Source organism: Podarcis tiliguerta (genome assembly GCF_965153285.1).
Source record: "Podarcis tiliguerta genome assembly, chromosome: 16".
Taxonomy (NCBI): Eukaryota; Metazoa; Chordata; class Lepidosauria; order Squamata; family Lacertidae; genus Podarcis; species Podarcis tiliguerta.
In genome coordinates this window covers 39,933,934-39,954,683 of record NC_139549.1, presented here as the reverse complement: position 1 = coordinate 39,954,683, position 20,750 = coordinate 39,933,934, and the positions used below count along the sequence as shown (strand labels likewise).

General features: G+C 42.4%; 1 protein-coding gene across 1 annotated transcript in view; it reads right to left on the bottom strand.

The window, feature by feature from the left end:
- The window catches only part of DNAH10 (dynein axonemal heavy chain 10), a 103,080-nt gene that overhangs the window by 53,013 nt on the left and 29,317 nt on the right, over positions 1-20,750 (bottom strand). The window contains exons 19-36 of the mRNA XM_083418919.1: positions 20,530-20,686; positions 18,930-19,406; positions 17,391-17,549; positions 15,663-15,779; positions 15,475-15,577; positions 13,972-14,150; positions 10,151-10,362; positions 9,256-9,412; positions 8,921-9,154; positions 7,870-7,992; positions 7,350-7,583; positions 5,960-6,183; positions 4,091-4,360; positions 3,696-3,879; positions 2,447-2,581; positions 1,733-1,885; positions 1,380-1,568; positions 929-1,075 (exon numbers count right to left, since the gene is read on the bottom strand). Coding sequence (XP_083275045.1) covers positions 929-1,075; positions 1,380-1,568; positions 1,733-1,885; positions 2,447-2,581; positions 3,696-3,879; positions 4,091-4,360; positions 5,960-6,183; positions 7,350-7,583; positions 7,870-7,992; positions 8,921-9,154; positions 9,256-9,412; positions 10,151-10,362; positions 13,972-14,150; positions 15,475-15,577; positions 15,663-15,779; positions 17,391-17,549; positions 18,930-19,406; positions 20,530-20,686 — 3,454 coding nt within the window. The remainder of the gene's footprint in view (positions 1-928; positions 1,076-1,379; positions 1,569-1,732; positions 1,886-2,446; positions 2,582-3,695; positions 3,880-4,090; positions 4,361-5,959; positions 6,184-7,349; positions 7,584-7,869; positions 7,993-8,920; positions 9,155-9,255; positions 9,413-10,150; positions 10,363-13,971; positions 14,151-15,474; positions 15,578-15,662; positions 15,780-17,390; positions 17,550-18,929; positions 19,407-20,529; positions 20,687-20,750) is intronic.

The following is a 20,750-nucleotide window of genomic DNA, read 5'->3' as shown; positions in this document are numbered from 1 at the left end:
TGCCAGTTTAAAACTATTTTATTCATCCAGGACTGTGGCTGAATTGCTTCATTTGTGGGTTTGTACCCTTGCCTGACTATCTGGGGTTTTTATTATTATTTTATTGCTATATTGTAGCACATATTTGTTTTTATGATACATTATTGTTTTAATATATATTATGATTTATTTGAAATTACACCTTGCACTGAGATGGTATTTCACAAAGTGTGTTAGAAATTGCCTAAATAAATAAAAGGCCAACAGTTTGTGGCCAAGCACTTGCACCAGGCTACTTTTGCTGCCCCAGATGCATAATATCCACAGCCAGCACAGAGGAGACCGAGGAAATGAACACAGGAGATTGGTATTGAGTTGAATTAGGCCACAACTTTATTGATTACAGGTAAGAGTAGGTTTTTGGGATGCGGGTGGCGCTGTGGGTTAAACCACAGAGCCTAGGACTTGCTGATCAGAAGGTTGGCGGTTCGAAGGCCCGCAATGGGGTGAGCTCCCATTGCTCCGGCCCTGCTCCTGCCAACCTAGCAGTTCAAAAGCACGTCAAAGTGCAAGTAGATAAATAGGTACCGCTCTGACGGGAAGGTAAACGCCGTTTCCATGCTTAATGGTTTCGCCAGAAGCGGCTTAGTCATGCTGGCCACATGACCCGGAAGCTGTAAGGTGGCTCCCTCAGCTAATAAAGTGAGATGAGCGCCGCAACCCCAGAGTCAGTCATGACTGGACCTAATGGTCAGGGGTCCCTTTACCCTTTACCTTTACCTATGTACTATCGGGAACCCAAATGGCACATTGATTGCCAGATGTGAATTTTTTTTCAGGTCTTCCACCCCACTAATAGGGACTAGCCCACAGTCATGGGGTCATGTGAATGAGCCCCCAGATTCTCTATTTTCCAGGATGCCAGGATAATGGATTAGGATATGCTTACCTCATTTAGATCCGGTGAGCCTCTCTTCAATTCCCCTGCCATCACCAGTACTGACTTCAGAGCCCGAAGCCCAAAATCATAGTGATGCTGTTTTGAAAGTTGTTCCCTTGCTAGTTTGTAGAGCACTGTCATCTTCTTGGCCAGGGTCTTGCAGACAAAATGCAGCATGAACATATAAATGTTGGTTTTTTTAAATAAAAAAAGCCCTGAAGCTCCCCATGTCACTTTATTCATATATGAACATGAGTCACACGTGTGAATGCACCACTATAGATTAAACATCTTAAGTGAAACTTGCAATATATATATATATATATATATATATATAATATAATATAATATATTCCCAGTTTTGACTAGCCCTCAAAGTGGCTAACAACATTCACAAAACACTACAGATATGTAATAAGCATTATGAATGAACCAGCTCTTTGTGAAGGCACTGACCTACCTTTGCCAAAAGAAAACCTTCAGAAAACAGCATGATTTCACAGATTTGTTGGAGATCTGGCACAATTACTACTACAGGTCTGAAAAGAGCCTTAACGGATTCAGGGAGCTCAGTACGGCCTGCGTAGCCAGGATTCATGGTGATGAAAATGCCCATTCGCGGATCCAGAGAAATTTCTTGCCCTTCAAACTGAAACATAAGCCTAAGTGAAGTTCAGACAGATACGAAAGAGAAAGAAATGGATCCACTAAAGGATCGTCATTTCCCAAACTTACATGCATGTACATATTAGTGCACCTGAAAACTAATCCAACCCTTTATGCACAAAATCATCTTCCCTGCCTCCTCTTTACCTGAAATGTTTTCAGCTGGTTCATCAGAGCATTTCTGATAGTTTGAATCTGTGAAGAGATGACTGAAAGCACGGAGGCATCAATCCGATTAAATTCATCGAAGCAACCCCACGCGCCACATTGGGCAAGACCGGAGAAAATCTTACCCACTGCCTAGAATGCAAAAGATGAAATATTAAAACTGAATGGCAGCCATTGGTCATGAAAGTCCCTTCCCTGTCCCAAAGCAACCGCCACTGCCATGATGGCTTTTGGAGAGGGACTCACCCAGACAAGCAAGGACACAGAGCACACTTTGTCCTTGAGTGGCTGGAGGTGGAAGGTGGTTGCTTTGCAGCCGCTAGGCTCAAAGCACAAGTAGCCTGAGCTGGGGGGGAACTCTCTTCTCCCTGTGGGCGCTTGGTAGCCGCACTGGGGGGACTTCCCTCTCCCACCCCAAGGATATTGCCGGTTTTATTTTTCACTGTGGACTCTGTAGACTCTTAGGGTTCATAGAAATAGAAAAGTGACCCTAGAGATATAAAAAGGTAGTCAAGTGATTCTAGAGATAGAAAAGTGTAGAGTCAAAAGCAATCCAGGGTGAAGTTAGAAATCCGTGATTGCTCATGTGTTTCCATGATTGTCCCAGCCAAATCATGGCAGTTGGAGGGCATGGAAGTGGTTTTCTGTCATTAAAAAGAGAGCAGTACAGGAATGCAGAGGTGATATTCTTACCTTGAAATCCATGCCTTCTCCACAATTAGTTACTACACAAAGCAAGCCCAACGCTTTGGCAAGATCTTTAGTTGTTTCAGTCTTCCCAGTTCCTGCTGGACCTGCAGGTGCTCCACCCAAATACATGGACAAGGCCTTTGGAGGAAAAGTCACAGAAAAGTGAGGCAAAGAAGGAGAAAATCTACTTTGCCATTGCAATGAGTGCTAGATTCTCCAGTCTCTAGTAATGAATGACTGGAGAAAGACAATAGTCTTTAAGAGAACTGAAAATAAGTTAAAAGATTTGCACTCTTTATGGTGTGCATGCATAGTTATTTTCCCCTGCAGTAGCCTCAATCAAACAGGTTTGGAAGATTTTGAAAATAACCCAAAAAACTGCAGAACCAGTTTATCAGAAGTGAAAGTGAGATGAGTGTACACACAATGAGCAACCAACTCCTGTTTCAAATTGCTTTCAGTAGGACTCCTGTTGGCCAACATCAACAGGGTCCTCGGGCCGGTCCCCACCCCTCCAACAAGGCCAACACCGCTGCAAGCAGGCAGCACCCAAGGCGAAAGTCACAAGGGCTGTGCAGAGCCCCCAACCCCCTTCCCCAACAATCTCAGCCCCACCAGGACTGGAAACAGCTGGCAGCAATCCAGTAGAGCTCAGAGATCTGGAAGTCTCCGCAGCTGAGCAGACAGAACAGCAGAGCTGCCCCCCCCCCCAGCCTAGCACTCACCAGCCTCCGTCACCACGGCCACCCCTGCTGCAGCAAGAGAGAGAGGGGGGTAGGAGGAGACCAGGAAAGCCAGGGAGGCCACATAGAAGCTTCCCTATTATCAATCCCATATTCTGGACTTGAACCATTAGCTAAGGGACCAGAACCCTGCATCAATGACACTTCCATCCATGCATGAATAGATCGTTTGTTCGAAGCCAAGACACTAACTGAAGGAAAGCTGTATACCGTATAGGCAGAAAAATCTTATTCTTATTATATATTTATTTATACCCTATATTTTTCCCTGACAGGACTCAAGGTGGCTTACAGATAAAATGAAGAACTGTTAAAACATAGAAAAAACAATAATTAAAAAACACTTAAACATTGATAGAACTAAAACTCTCTCTCTCATCTATTAAAACCATACAAATAATTACAATAAAAACAGCATGGCTTCGAATATACATACCAAACTTACCTTCCATTGTTTTCAACAGCACTTAAGAGCCTAAGCTAAATGAAAAGCCCCTTTATTGGTTTACCTGTGTGAGTGTTAGATATATCCGGTCTGTGAGTGGTGTGATGACCAGTCTCCCATTTAAGCCCATATATTCATAGCCATAAGAAAAGGCACCAGTGCACTGGCGCACATTGAGTTCATCTGGTTCTCGGTCCCAATAAAAACGCAGCTGACTTTCCCACTCAAATTCACGAGCTTCCATGATGCTAGAGAGAGAGGGAGACAGAGGTTCCAGGCTTCCATGAAACACACAACATCAAAAGTCAAAAGAGTTCAGCAAATGGTATCAAGAGAAGTTAGAAAGGCAGACAGGATGGAGGAGGAAAAGGGGAAATTGAAGCACAGAAGGGACCTCAAGAATGGCTTCATTACTTTTATTAAACAGAGCAATCTTACTAATCTGGACCCTGCAATTACCTGTCTCTTACAAATATATCAACTATATCCCGTGCATGGACATCAATTATGAGAACGGTATTGTATTTTTTCCTGTCATTTTTGCTTAGTGGTTTGGTGATTCGGGTTACTAGCGAGTCAATTTGGAAGTGCATTTTCTTGGCGTAGTTTTTCATTGCCTGTTTTTCTCCCTTCTTCACTTTTCGGAAGACGTCTTCTACTTCCCAGGTCCACCACACCTGATTGGCAGCCAGCACCATCATACCTTGGTACATCAGCATCCAGTCAACTCTAAGGAAAAAGCAGAATCACTTTGCCAGGTGACCAGCAGTAATCAAGTAAAACAAAGATAAAAAGCATATATCTCAAAGAATCATTATAATATTGAAAAGAAGGGTGACTGTACAGCATTCTGGACGTAGCAGGAGAGCTGAGATGGCAAGGCACCATCCATTAGCCTGGCTAGGCTGCCTTCTAGCTCACCTTCTTTCAGAAATGCCTCAAACAGTAGACACGGTGCGTGACTTAAGAACACATCACTTATTGGATACAAAAAACTGAATCACAGGGATTCTGGATCGACCCGAGACATGCATGTTGTGGGTTGTGTTCTCTAATTTGACAAAAGTACATCACTTAGTCTATATTGGCTATCCTCCCTCCAGTTGCACTTTCAGTTTTCAGCTCAATTAGGAGGATCGCTAACCAAGAGAAATAAAACACCAAGAAGGCAGGGATACAAAGGGGAAGCATACCCAGCATGGAGATGTATAGCCAAGCCTGAAGCTGTATGTGTGGTGACAGCCCATTCCAATATTAGGATATAATTGTCAATGTCTCATTATGCCAACCCATTCACAGTAGATGGGCAAATGCTCCTTTCTCAGGTTGTTATATGAAACATCTACACCGAGGGATTTGCAAAAACTACATCACATGCTACAGTGAGTATTACAATGTGGAGGGCACATTGTAGAATAGGTGGGTATATGTTCTGTAGGACTATTCTGTGAAAACCACCACTGAAATATAGAGTTTTAGTTTGTAATGTCTAGTGGACATGTTTGCTGACAACCACAGGGCAGCTTGGCAAATGTCAGTAACTAACGCTGGTACTGCCAGAAAAGGTTGCTGAGCTTAAATGTGCAGTACTGTAATGCAAAGAAAGAAGCATAAGGAAATGTTGAGTCTCATCGGCAAGGATTATACAGGCCCTGATCAGTCAGGCTATGGTGGTTACATCCCTAGGGATGTGGAATGCAATGGCACAAATGTTAGATCTGTGTGCAAAGCAACATAGCCCTTATGGCAGATGCACAGGTTCCTGTTGATCAAAAGTGCACTGATCTCTGATATGCATCATGCTGTGCTTACAGCAATCAGGAAGAGCAAGGACAACCAGAACCAGAAGGCAGCAGTTCCCAGCCAAGATGGACAAAGATTCTAGCATGTTGGTGCAAATGAGATAACAATTTTTATACCAGAATGTTATCTTACATGGATAGAGAATCCCATGTTCATGATTTAGCAGCACAATACTAAATTAAATTGTAGGAATTATGTATACAATATGACATTGTGCAGACTGAACAGCCCATCCTGGACCGTGAGGTTGCCACAACTTTCACTGCAGAAGGCATTGTCCAGACATTTTGGATTACAGCTCCCATCATTCATGATCCCTGGCTATGATGAGAATTACAATCCAAAAACATCATGAGGGTGCCAGGTGGAGGAAGCCTGGCATAAAGAGATGCCATGGAAATACTATCTTACACAACACTGTTGTTGTTGTTGTTGTTAATTTATTTATACCCTGCCTTCTTTTCTGACAAGACTCATTCAGCTCACCCTGCTGCCAACCAAATGTGTTGCATTAGATTACCTCACCTGCTTCTGTCCTCACAGTACCGAAAAATGGCTTCTTTAGTAAGAAGTCTGTTGGTCCTCCTCATTTCAACAAGTACAGCAGTCATCCAGTTCTCCACTCTGCCTTCAGCTGGGATAGCCTTTCGAAATTCCATCACTTCACCTTCAGCAGAAATCATAGCAGTAGCTATCTTCATGCCACTGTCATCTTCATGAAACCTCAGAGCGGCTACATTGTCATACATCTGAAATATACCAGGAGGACATAACACTGAAGCAATGACACTACTCACATAGGAGAATGGCATCACCAGTATGAAATTCAGGTATATTCTCCTGATTGAAGATTTGCTTCAGATTCAAAGATGATTCAAGACCTTATCCCTGGTTAGTAGATGCAAGTTTATGGCCCTAGAAAATACCCATTAAGAAAGTATAGAACTCCCAAATTTACAGAAATACATAAGCCACACTTTAGTAAATAAATATTAGGAACTGGAAGTTGAATTTTCCATGTAGTTCCACTCTGATATTCAGGGCAGGAGGCCAGGCAGGAAAAGGGTTGATCCATCCTCTGGTGGAAAACAAGAACAGCAAGTTTGATTCATTCTGAGGGTGCCCTCAATGTGCCAGGAGTTTCCTTACTAGAACAAGAAAGTGGGTTAGCCTTTCCTGCCTGCTCCTTTGCCCTGTGACCAAGAATAATACTGACAGTTATTAAGTCATCAGATATCTAACCATTTTGGAAATGTGAAATATACCTGTGATCTAGTTCTGTGTCTGGACAAAATATACAGTTAGTTAAAACTCTCTTAAATGAACTAAAGGAAAGCTGGCTCAAACCAAATTCCCATCTAGTTGTACATCCAGGCACCTACAGTGGCCAATCAACTGCTTTTGTATTTCTGCTTAAAAGCAAAACCAGTATTTAAATTATTTTAATGGTTATAATTTAATAATAATCAGAAGTCCACCAGCAGAACATGAAGGCAACAACCCTCCCTTTGCTCCCCAGCAACTCGCACTGAATAGCAAATTGCCTCTGAACATGGTGGTTCTGTCAGCTGTTCCAGCTAACAACAATTGATAGGTTTATCCTCCATATATTCGTCTAATCCCATTTTGAAGCAACCTAGCCAGTGGCCACCACTGCAACTTATGGCAAGGAACTCCATAGATTAACAATATATCATGTGAAAGAGCATTTTCTATAAACATCAGAATCTTTGTCAGAAGCAGGACAGGCCTGGAAATTCTGGATAATTTTCCTGCTTCCTTGGATACCAGTGGGAAGCACCCATATTGCCCCTGCCTTCTGCCTCATAATCCAACTGTATACACCGCTTGCTGTAACAGAAAGGGAGAATGTGAAAGGGCCTTTAATGGTTTCTAGGATCAGCCCATTATCCACCTTGATCATGTGCTCCTGAACACACAGTGGGTCACTGCTGCCCAGAATGCTAAGCAGTTCGTCATCTGATATGAAGAAGAATCTGGGGAAAGCATTTCTCTTGGAATCCAAGTAATCATTCAAGCTCTTCTGACACTTCTCCAGGCCGTCACTTATATTCTGTAGGTCTGAAAGACGATTTGGAGCTTCACAACATCTCTTTATTACTGGGTCTTTGACCGTTTCTGCCATTATCTGCAGGTAAGAATAAATAAAGAAGATGAGAAGCTACTGATAGCTAACACCATGGATTGCAGGTGTGTTTGTGCATATAAGATGCATTCAAACCATGTATACAGTCCCTGTTCAGGGAAGTTTTTAACATTTAACGCTATTTGTTTTTAATACTTGATTGGGAGCCGCCCAGAGTGACTGGGGAAACTCAGCCAGATGGGCGGGGTATAAATCATCATCATCATCATTATTATTATTAATTTGCTGTACTTCAATGCTCCCATTAACCCACAAGTCAGATACTTGCCCTTTTAAATATCCTGTCAATGTTGTCAAATTTTTTAGCTTCCTCTGGCAGTTGAGATCGTATATCTCCACCAATAAATATACTCTCCAGATACATCCATTTTCTCTGAACTATCATCCAGACCTAGGGAAGTCAAATATTGCATTTTTTTAAAAGGGAAAATCTCTGTTCACTTGCCTGTGAGTTGGACAGCAGTTGTGGCACAGCAGGGCCCACCACCATCCTCCTCTTCCTTGTGCCAGGCCCCCCCATGGCTGTTGGGAGACACAGCTGCCTCTCCCATCGGCTGAGGGAATTTCTAATTTGCCTGCCTCAATTTGGCCAATCACAAGCAGGCCAGTGGGGGCTGCTTCGAGGGAGGGGGGCGTAGAGCTGGGCGTATAAAGTGGCCAATTGCCTTGTCCGGCACTGCAGTCACCTTCCAGATGTCCCTCCCTCCCTCCCTTGTTTTGGTATTTGCTTGACCTTGCTATGGATCACTTCAGTTGCCATATTGGGGGCCAGAGAGGAATTTTGCCCTCAGGCTAATTGAGCCTATCTGGGGTTTTTTTGCCTTCCTCATAGCAAGCATCACAATTTTGGCAGTTATGGCATTGGATATGATCCTTTCCCCTTGCCAGAGGAGGAAATGCAGGCGGCATCCCTACCATTCCATGGCAGCGGTATGTCACATTAAAAGGATCCTGAGGGAGGTACTTCTGTCTTTCTGCCCAGGTGGGGGCTGAGGGCCACAGCAATCCCCAGTGTGGCAAACTTGTCAGGTCTTTGATGTATGTCATGGGACATCCTTTATCAGGTTTGGCCACCACCCCCAGATTTCTCCAGCAGGTGGGCTAGACGTAGCAGATGTGCCCAATGCTATGCCAAACACTTACATTTGTAATCAATAAAGTTGTGGCCTAATTTGAACCCCATATGCTTGTCCGAGTCCTTCTGTATTTGTTACTTAAGATAAAGGGGCAGTGGGTTTCATTGCCCAGGCACACGATAACAGGTAAATAAAAGAGACTACAAAACCACTCATGAAGTAGACTCTGTTTTACTTCCCTACCTCAATCACTTCACCAATCAAGGAGAGAGTTTTTTCCCAGCTGTGAACCAGAGACAGGAAAGGTCCTACAAATCTGCTCCCCGAAATACTCTGGAGGTTGACTGCATTGTCATCCAGGATCTGAATTATGTCATCTACAGCTCCCAAAATGAAGCCCCGTTCCTGAGTGCCTTTGAAGTACCTTTGGACAGTAAATTTCATGTGCTCCCAGGTTTCTACTATTTCCTTTACACCCTATGAGAAGACAAAAAAATAAATTCAAAGTTTCTAATCGTTTGCTGTAGATATTGCTGTAAGAGCCCTAAAGAAAGAGGAATAGCAAAGGGGAACTTTACCTTCTCAATGCCAAGTTCCTTCACAGCAGAACTAACTATCTCATTGATAACATCAATGTGTTTGTGCAGCTCCATGGCAAACATATTCTCCAGAGTGAATGTTTCTGTTGCCATATCGAAAAATGTATTTGTTCGACGCATCAATTCTTTCCAGTGCCTGAAAAGTGTTAACAGATCAACAGTAAGGTGCTTTGGTTCAAGATATGTTGCTTTAGGAGAAAACTGCACATTACACCCTGGGGAACACCTGGTCCCATACCCATACTTGTGTACATTTGGAGGCTCCCCCCTCAAAAAAAGTCATATATACTGTCATAACTTGGTTGTCAAATGCCTTGGTACATGGACGTTTTGGCTCCCAAACGCTGCAAACCCGAAAGTGAGTGTTCCGTTTTGCGAACGTTTTTTGGAAGTCAAATGTCCAACACAGCTTCCATGGCTTCCAATTGAGTGCAAAAAGGTCCTGCTGCCAATCGGAAGTGTGCCTTGGTTTTTGAACCGTTCCGGGAGTTGAACGGACTCCCGGAACGGATTAAGTTCAACAACCAAGGGACCACTGTAGAGGACATTTAAAACAGCAAGGAATTTTATTACAAAAGAAGAGAACTAAAGTGGAATGATATCAGAGTTGTGATATCCATTAAGTCTCAGTAGCTGCTTAGCATGGGAATTTTGCAGCAAGGATACTTCTATGCCCACATAAATTTCTAATATTATCAAATGCATTGGCCAGAACAGCAGAGACACAAAATTAGAAAAACTTGCCTGTTTTGACAGCTTTGCCCATGATCACCACAGAGTAAGAAACAGGCGTGAAATGTATCAGGTGTAGATTCAAATCACTGAAATGTTTGGCTTTAACATGCAACCGTATATGAATGAATTGAAATCAAACCTCTCTCTCAGTGCTTCATTTTTCAAATCCAGCAGCAAAGGAATTGAGTCCTTAAATGCCTTCATCTTCATTTCCAGATGATATGCGACAGGCACACTTCGGACATGTTTTGGCAATTTGCGAAGGTTTTTTATATACCCTTCAATACCATCCTGCAGCACCTGCACATTGAGGTTCACCCACAGAGTCTGAGACCATTCTTCTTTAGCAGCCTGGGAATAGGAAACAACTTATAAGAAACATATTGTTATGGATGTGGGTAAAATTAATAAATGCTAGGATTTTGGTTATTTGTGGTATGAAGGGAGAAATATAAGCTGCAAAGGAATTCTTGGGTAGCCTGGCCAAGCTAGGGCAGTTAAGGGAACAATAGAGAGCCATTGAGGGTTGTTAACAAGGAAAGATAACTTCTTGCCCCAGGTGTGACCACAGACTAGGGATTTGGAAGGTTGCCAAGGTAACTGCTCTGGGGGAGGGCAAGGGGTTTCTGGGAAGGAGGAGGAGGAGGAGGAAGGGCTGAGATCAATCTTAGAAGTGGGCTGGCTGCAGGCAGCTTATGCTGCTGCCTCTTGGAATGACTATGCTGTAAGATCTGGACCCCCTCCATGCAGACCAAAGGTGCAAATAGGTGAATACACCATATTTCTTAAAGCACGACAGTTTCCAAAGGGACACAGACACTGTGTGTTTGCCTGTAGCCCCATGAACTCTTGCCACTGCTTGGCAGAGAGAGGGGCAGGTACCGGGCTTTTGTAACAGTATCTTGCTGATTAGACAGAGATTTTTATTTTATTTTATTTTTATGAAGAAAAGATTAAGAATGCCAGGCCTAGGCTAAGTAGATCTTTAAAGCAAATGTTCCCTTATTCACCTCAACAAGGAATTTGCAAGGGACACATGGATGATAATAATAATAATTCCCTTGGTAAATTCTAATTAGCATAGGGGAAAAATCTGTCAAGCCAAAAAGTGAAAAGGGAGAAATATTGCAAACACATTTGTTGCTCTTGATGGTGTAAATTCACAACAGTTTTACATCATTAATTATTATTATTTAACTAACTATCTAGTCTGATGGCCAGAGAAATGGTGGAGACTTCTAGTCCTTTCCTCCTCCTCTCCCAGTTCTTGAATCCATAAAAAGAAAAATAGGTGGGACAGTCTATTTTTCAAAATCTAGACATAGCTTCCAGGCGCTGAGAAGGAAGTAGAGGTCTAGCTAAGTCATAACAAACTCAGTCTAAGAAACCTATATCAGACTAGGAATGAGCTGCCTGCCTGCATGTTCCCACTTTGTTTCCTTTCCCCTTCTGTAATCCACCTTAATTCAATATGTCTAATGTTTCCTGTGACATTTGAAATGGAACACTGGAGTTGCCATGGTCCTACAAACCAGAGTATAAAACCAGAATCGGACTAGTTTGATGTCCTGGTTAGCAAGGATTGCTCAATCTAATTTCCTGGTTCTATTGAAAATTGCACTTTAAGAAACCTTGGAAGTTTTGAATTAAGGAACACAATATAAGAGAGAAAAGGTGAGGAATTGCATGGCCACATGGCTCATTCACATGGTTCAATGCAGGCATAGGCAAACTTCGGCCCTCCAGATGTTTGGGACTACAATTCCCATCATCCCTGACCACTGGTCCTGTTAGCTAGGGATGATGGGAATTGTGCTCCCAAACATCTGGAGGGCTGGAGTTTGCCTATGCCTGGTTTAATGGATCAAAATAATTAGATCTGAACCAATTTATAGAAGGTGTACACCCTTCTCTCTCTCTCTCTCTCTCTCTCTCTCTCACACACATACACACACACACACACACACACACTCTCACACACACACATTGTTGAGTAGGAAAGGAGAGTAGACTCTGGCCAAAAAAGAGAACGTACAAAGTATTGCACATAAAAAGCTGGAAGTGCTGATCAGGGTAAGAACTGGGAACGTAGGATGATTTTGTTTGGTCTACACTTTTAAGAGAATTGAGCTAATTTGTACCTTCTGAAGTAATAAACAGACTGGAATATAATTATCCTTCAGCTTTCACATTTCTTAAGTTTTGCAATACAGTTCTCACTTTTTAAAAAAGTACCAAAATGCACAAAGAAATGTATAAGTGTAAAATATATTTAGAAATCTTCACACTGAGATATATATTTTGTGATAAAATATTTATCTTAAAAACAAATCCTTGTACAGACAGCAGAGACAAATGTGCAAATGGGATGGGGCAGAATTATGAATGAAGTAGAGGAACATACATGCAACTGATGCATGACCATGCATGCGCACATCGTGGCAACCTAGTAGTAGCTGAAAAGGGGGGCAAGGTGGGGCAGTGCCGTAACACGGTGGAGCAGGTTTATGTGCACTCCACCATCCTGCATGATGACCTGGAACGCTGCCTGTACATGAGAGATTGATAAACCAGAAACAGACTGATACATCTATCTCTAGATAGAAGTCTAGATGTTGTGTATACTAGCTGTCACCAACTAGCCTCCAAGTCCACCCACTGTTTCTCCTGAACTTTCCCTCTGGAGAGAAAAACCTGGAACCTGGATTATATTACCAACCATCAAAGGACAGAAGTGACTACCGTGCACACACCAAGAGTTTAAATTGTTATAATTTGCTTTGGAAGCCAATCTCTGATGAACTGAGGGATTCAAATGTAATAAAATAAATACCTGCAGCTACATATAATGCAAAACTTGTTCAAAATACAGTGTAGACACACCCTAAAAAGGTACTGCTCTCCCCTACCAGTCCAGAAAGCAATCTTATTTTTAAAGCTTAATGTACAGATAGTAAATAATTCCATTTGACTTTCTCTACCCAATGGACCAAGCCCCTGCTTATGCATGGTTGGACTGAAATAGGCCATACACTTCAATTTCGTGCAGGTGTGCCATCTATGCGGGGACATGGGGGCCAGCCCCCATACTTTCAAGAAGGGGGCCCCCAAAATTCTGCTGCAATCCTCAAAAGGACACACCAGGACCTTGATGTTGCATCCTTTTGAGGCTCCCCGGGGATGCAGCAGTGCGAAGCATCTTCCCCCTGTGTGTCCCTTTGATGATCACTAGAGCGCCTCCCCAGAAGCCGCGCTGGCAATCTCTGCCAAGGACATGCAGGATGAAGCATTTTTGCCCCTTGTGTCCCTTTCACAAAGGTAAGGCAGGTGGTAGTAGGTGGGGGATGGTGGGCTGAGTTGACCTGGCCAGGTTTGTGGGGGCATCACACATGTGATGCCATGCATGTGCAACAAGACCCCCCAATGTTGGGCACAACTCGATGCCACCGACCTGGTGTGAGATTTGAAGCATGAACCTTCTATGATTCAGACAAAGCCCTCAGCCATGAGAACACTCTCTCTCTCTCTCTCTATATATATATATATATCGTAGATTGTGACATATTAGGCAACTGGGCGTATGAGACAACCCCCCAAATTGGCAGCTGCCAATTTGGGGGTTCGTCTTATAAGCCCAGTCGCCTAATACACTGGGCAGCTACGTGCTGGGATGAAGCCGCCCAGCAAAGCCGGCTTAGCATCGCTGGGCAGCTTCGCCGGGCAGCTTCCTCCCAGCGCAGAGCCCGCCGTCTGCTGCTGCGGCAGCTTTGCAGCTTCCGAAGCAGCAGTGGGCGGGCTCCATACCCGGCGTATAAGACGATCCTTGACTTTTTAACCTCTTTTCCGGGGTTAAAAAGTCGTCTTATACGCTGGAATCTACGGTATATATATATATATATATATATATATATATATATACACACACACACACACACACTTATTTAAAACAAACCCACTTACTCGCTGCAACTTGTAAATATCATAGATCTGCCTCAGGCCCTTCATCTCCTTCTGGATTTTCATTAAATCAGGGTACATTGTGATTGGAAGGTCAAATAGTTTTTCAGCATTTGCCAGTTCCTGACGATTTTTCTCATGCTTCTCCAGTTCTTTTTCAAAAACTACCATTAGCTCTAATCCTGCAGATGGCAATAGAGAATATATGGCATCAATGGATGAGTGGTAGTCACCATATGTAGCACTTGGCTATAGACATTCCCATAGGTGAAATCTCTACAAGATCTGATCCACAACAGAAGCTCAGGTCAGATCTAACTGCTTTTTGCTTCTTGTACAAAACACATTCTGGCCCAGAACACTTTCCCAGGAAATCTACCAGCAGATTCTCAATGAAAAGATCAGTAACGGGAAACAAGTTTCCCTATGAGATAGTTTGGTCCCCATTACTGTCCTTCTCTTCCAATGGACAGATGCAAGCAAGTTCTGGGTGTTTTCTTCTACAGTGCCCTCTAAGTTCACCTGAGGCCACAGTGAGTCCCAACAGACACTTGGGATAATTTTTATTCAGTTCACACTTAAAGACATACTTACCTAATCAAAGACTTTTCAAAAGGAATATGCAAACTGAAACTCACATTTTCCTTGAAACTCACATTTTCAGAATTTTGCAATGCACTTTTCCACATGGGTAATATGTACAAATTTAACATAAAATGTGTGTAAGCATATATATATGTGTGTGTGTGTGTGTGAAAATAACATTCAAGAATGCATTATACTAGCTGAAATTGCTTGCAAAAATGCTTATATTAGCCAAAATTATTCTCAAATAAATGTATTAGGATAAAATTGCACTAAAATGTTGATAAATTTTAAGGAAGATAATTTTAACTAAAATTTGCGAATTGCTGTGGAAATGTCAGGAACTGAATTTAAGACTGGAAAAATAGAAACTGAAATTGACAGATTCACCCATCCCTAGTTTCAACCGGACAGAACAGAGCTTTCCAGATCTCCATCATTGTCACCAGTCCAATCAGGATTAACATTTTATCTTTTAGTATTTTAGATAGTCCACTAGCCTCTAGATATTTTTGCATTTTATCTATAATGCCCTGTTTAGCTCAATATAATTATGTATAGAAACTCATAAATTGATCTCTTATTTCTTTAGGGTTTTCCACAAATCTACCTTCCTATATTGATTTTATTTATACAGGATTTTTCTTCTCTTTCCTTTATTTGCCATGCTAATAATTTTCCTGGTTTGTTAGCTTTTTCAAATTGTTTCTGTTTTAAATATTTAATTTTCCACTCTACTTCTTGATTTATTATAATTGAAAACTGTTTAAAATATTTTATTGATTTGTAAGCATGGCCGGAAACCCGTGGTGTTTATATTCTCGTATAAGAAGGTCTGAAGAATTCTGGGCCACTGCAACATTATCCATTGTTTATTCCAGCTGCCTAATAAGAGGAGTACTAGCCCGAACACATTCTTACCTCTGTCAAGATTCTCACCAACAGAACCTGGTCCTTCAGTGATAAACCTATGGTAAAAATCATCAATTTCCTTACTGTAGTTTGCAATCTGCTCCCTTGTGATCTAGAGGGAATATGAACCAAATTAGTTTAGCTCCTCTTCCAAATGCATTCATCCGATTCTACAATATACGTTAAAGGAACAGTACCTCAGTAAATGTCTTTTTGATGCTTCCAAGGCTGTGATCAACTGATGCTGCATCATTAAAAAGTGTATCCCACATTAGCTTCATCTTTTCCACCAACTGCTGTTCTTCTTCTGTTGTCTAAAGCAAAATAATATTTCAATTTTTAAAAGTGTGTCTGAGGCTCCAGATCATGTCTAAATCTGCTAGCATGCAGCCCAGGAGGATATCTGGGGAGTCACAATACATTTTGTTACTCTGACACTTCATACAAATGAATGGTTCTTCTATGAGAACTGCTAGCAACAACCTGCCCTCTTAGAATCATAGAAGGGACCATGAGGGTCATCTAGTGCAACCCCCTGCAATGCGGGAAGATTTCACCCAATGTGAAAACCCACAACCCTGAGATTAAGAGTCTCATGCTCTACCAACTCACTTATCCTCAAGGTCTCTATCTGCAACAGCCCTCTAAATTTCCAACAAGCCAATCCATGTTGGTGTTATAGAACACACAAACCAATCTGTATTCTGCCATCCTACTTTCAAGAGCTCCCTGCATTTTGATTCCTTTTGCCATGCTAGATTTCTCAGATCCACAGCACTGCAAAGTCACTTAAATAACACAGTTGGATGCCAGAAAAACCAAAACCCTTTATAACACTTTACTTAGCAAAAACAGTGTCTAATTTAAGGAGAAATGAACAGAGAGATTTTGTCTTTCTTAGTTTGAGCCTTAGTTCAGGTCTTTAACACTAACAGAATGAATCTTTAAGTTACTAACTGAATGATCTTTGCTGTTGCACTTCTAACATGCAGTGCCAGCTTTGTTTATTGAGGTGGCTCTAGCCCTTTCCCATCAACATTCTTGTTGCACCTTAGCCTGGAATAGCTGAGTTGGGAAAGAATCACATGACCCAGAACCAAGTCAAGCAAAGCCTAATTGAAGTAGCTCATGAGTTAAAGTTGTAGACTAAACTACTAGATGTTACAAATTTGAAGGCTGCAAATATGAGCAGAACATAAGTGAGGAGGACAGAAAGGGGTTGTTTAACCCTCCTCTCCCTGGCTATGTCTTCACACTCCCAAGTCATTGCATGTGCAAGTAGAAAAGCAGGCTATTACACATGCCTGCCCTGTAGGGTCTACACTGTGACCCTGCAATTCATCCTCTTGCCCATCATCTTGTTCATGTGCACCAATACTAAGTCAGACTATTTGTCCATCCCATCTTGCACTGCCTACTATGACCAGCAGCAACTTTCCAGGAGAAAAGGGTCTTGATCATCTCCCTCTTTAAACCAGAGATGCCAGTGACTGAACCTGCTACTTTTTGTATGCAAAGCTGGCACTTCACCACTGAGCCCATTCCCATAATAATTTACTGTCATATAAGTCAGAGCAGATTCTCTAAGAACAGGCTTCCTCAAACTCGGCCTACAAGTCCCATGATCCCTAGCTAGCAGGACCAGTGGTCAAGGATGATGGGAATTGTAGTCTCAAAATATCTAGAGGGCCGAGTTTGAGGAAGCCTGTCTAAGAATGATCCCAGATTTGCCAAACTCTGAGGTCCAGTGTATGACCCAGAGCTGGTCCTTCAACAATTCCCTGATTGCCTGTGACTCATTAGGTCTGGGGACATGAGACTTTCAAAAAAGTCCCATCTTCCCAGTTTAACAAATGGAAATTATAGAGCAAGCTTATCTTGAGATTCTGCAGCACTTATCACAAATACTGCAGCATTTCACTTACAGGAATATTATACATTTCAAGGGTACGGTATCGCTCACGAATATCCAAGTATTTAAGTTCCACTTCTAGAGACATATCTTTGATCTCGGCAATTGTGCCCAAGACGAATTTGAGATCTTCCAGGGTACTGGGAGTTGTCTTAAGGTTATGCGATAATCTCTGGGGAGAATGGTTCATTAAAAAAGAAAGAAAGAAAGAAACATTTAGCTGAAAATACTTTCAATAATTCATCAGTATCATTAACTAAGCGATGATTTGTTCATAAAAAATACAATTATAGATCCTCAGGATCTTGCAGCAAACTATATTATGCAAGAATATGAAAATGAAGTAGCTTGGGGCTGCAAAAATAACGTGCATAACAAATATTTGTTTGTTATATAAGTGGCAGGCAGTGGATTGCAACAATTTATGCACCCCCATGGTTGAGAAATCAAGCCAGCTTCAATCAGGGCTACATCAATCCCAGTGGAATGACCTCTGCAAAGGGTGAAACAGGGGGATTGCAACCTTGCTCCTGTTTCTTGATCTCGTCAGCTTTCGATACCATGGCATCCTCCTGGACCAGCTCCAGGGAATGAGAATTTGGGGCACTATTTTTGGGTGGTTCCTTTCCTACATTTGGGACTAAGTCCAGACAGTAGCATTGGCAGCCACTTATCTTATTCCCAATGCTATTTAGTATCTATCTGAAGCCACTGGAAGCAGTCATCAGGAGATTCAGGGTGAGGTACCATCAGTATGCTGATAACACATAGCTTTTTTTCTTCATAACATCTGAATCAGGAGAGGCCATACAGTCCCTGGGGCAGTGTTTAGATGCAGAGGTAAGGTGGTGAGCCACTTTCCCACATGTCCTCCAGCCTCCTGCTGGCCCCAGAGCTTCAATTCTAGCTGTGGATATTTTTGGATACAGTATTTTGGGTATGGACTGAAGAGAGAGCACGTGCTGTCTTTCCTCTTCTATGGCCTTGGATTTGCTATTTTCCCTTATGTTATTTTACTGAAAGAAGGCAGTGGGGAATGTGCTGCACAGTCAGAAAAAGTGTGAACACTTTTGGAGTATCTGAGAGATGGTACAAAGATGACAGAGACTAATAAAATATGGGAACTTTTGAAGAAAGAACATAGAAATGTTTTAGGGAGATGGAAAGGGTTAACAAGAGAAGGAACTGCTTGCCTGTGGAGCCATGGTACAATTTAAAGCAAACTTTCAGAAGAACAAACTATCCCCTTCAACTACTCCCCCTTGCCCAAATGAAAGAAGAGTGGACTTAACACGCCAACAAATTATAGAAAATTATCGAAGCTTCGCTACATCCTTCTGTATCCATTCCCCCATCCACCCGACCATATTCTGCAGACTTAACTGGGCAGTAGCACTGATAAGGGCATTTTACAGCCTTTGGCCTTTCAGATGTGGCTCCCACCATCCCTGAGCACTGGCCACGGTGGTCGTGGCTGATGGGAACCTCTGGATGACCACTGCTTAACTACCCCTGATAAAAATGATTCATTGCCAGTCAAATAGTTTCTTACTTCAATATGTTCTTGGAGTTCGTAAAGTGCCTCTTTGGCTGATTCGTTGAGCAGTTTCCCGAGTGAAGCCATCCAGCCTTTAGCAGTTTCTTGCACCGTAGAAGCCAAAGGCTCGAGCTGAAGGCGAATGCACTGCTCGTCTTTAACCATGGGCTGCTGCATCACTTCTTGGGCTACCTTCAGGTAGAACTGCAACTTGTCATCAAAGACGACACAGGCTGGCTTTTTGGCAGCAAACTTTTCCATAACAATGGCCTTGTCTAACTTCCATAGAGGGCGGTACCTCTTCCACCGGTTCAGGTATTTTGTGAGGGAGCCCAGAAGCTTGTGCATGTTCTGAGAAATGAGGATGGCCTGCTCAATGATTAAAGGGTTCTGGGAGATATCGCTAAAGAAACTAAAGATGATGGGCTCGTCGTCACCAGTTTGCTGTGGTGGACAATCAATGCAGGTGCCATGCATCCAGCGAACAAAATGCTGCATTGAAGACAAAAGACCTTATTGGGTTTTGCATCAGCAAGGGAAGGGGGTGCTATCATGGAGATCAGTTGCATTTGCATCAGTGATGCCAGCATAGCAATATGAGAAGACAGAGGTCTTTGCTAGACGCCCATAACTCAAGGCCCTTTCTGCTCTCTCAATACAGTGGTACCTCGGGTTACATATGCTTCAGATTACATAGGCTTCAGGTTACAGACTCCGCTAACCCAGAAACAGTACCTCGGGTTAAGAACTTTGCTTCAGGATGAGAACAGAAATCATGCTCTGGTGGCGCAGTGGCAGCAGCAGGAGGCCCCATTAGCTAAAGTAGAGCTTCAGGTTAAGAACAGTTTGAGGTTAAGAACGGACGTCTGGAACGAATTAAGTACTTAACCCAAGGCATCACTGTACATCCCATTCTGTTTTCCTTACCCTTCAGGGTTTGCATAGCCACTCCTGAATTTCTACTCCTTCCCTTCCACTCTCTTGCCAACACCTCTCTTATCAAACTACTGTCCTGTGCTCCTCTTCCCCCTCCCTCATGCTCCTTTTTCTTTGTCACCGTTATGAGATCATATAACTTTGTTGATCCTCCTGGTTCCTCCTCAGGATTTCTCCTCCTTCCAGGTCACTTGACTCCATTGCTATCAATCCCTTGATGTCCTGGTCCAATGGAGCCCGCCTTAATGCAGTATTTCAAAGCATTGATTGAACAGTGGGTCATTCATTTGCTGAACACGTATGAGTGATCCTTCCCTCACCAGTTCATACTCAAACTTATTATTGGCCTAATGAATAGAAGTGTAGCCAGGAAGATTATTTTCTCTTAAAGGGTCAGGTTGCACAAGTAACAGACTGAGGATCCCACTACTAAAACACTTATATTTTTAACTAGGAGGCTGGATTATACATCATACAAAAATTAGGCTACATCATTTCACTGACTTCTTCTGATCTGTAAATCTGTTTCTTGATGGAATATACCTAATTGAACCATGCATATTTAATTTTAATGCCCCTAAATCATTGTAGGTAGCATGGTATTCTACTGTCTTGTTACATAAATCAAAGAAAAGGAAATTCACCTAGACCTCATTGCAAATTGACACAGAATACTCACTTTAGTAACTTCCACACAATCTCGAATGCATTGTACACACATTTTTTCAATTTCAGGAGCATTTGGCTGGAGGATGATTTCAGGAGCTGATAAAATTGTTTCTGCTTGAAAGAGAGGGGTATTCCCTGTCACAGCGGCATTGAAAGATTGCAAATTTCTGCAAAGAGAAACAGAACACTGGCACTTATCATTGATGTTCCTTCCAGAAAATGTGCATGATG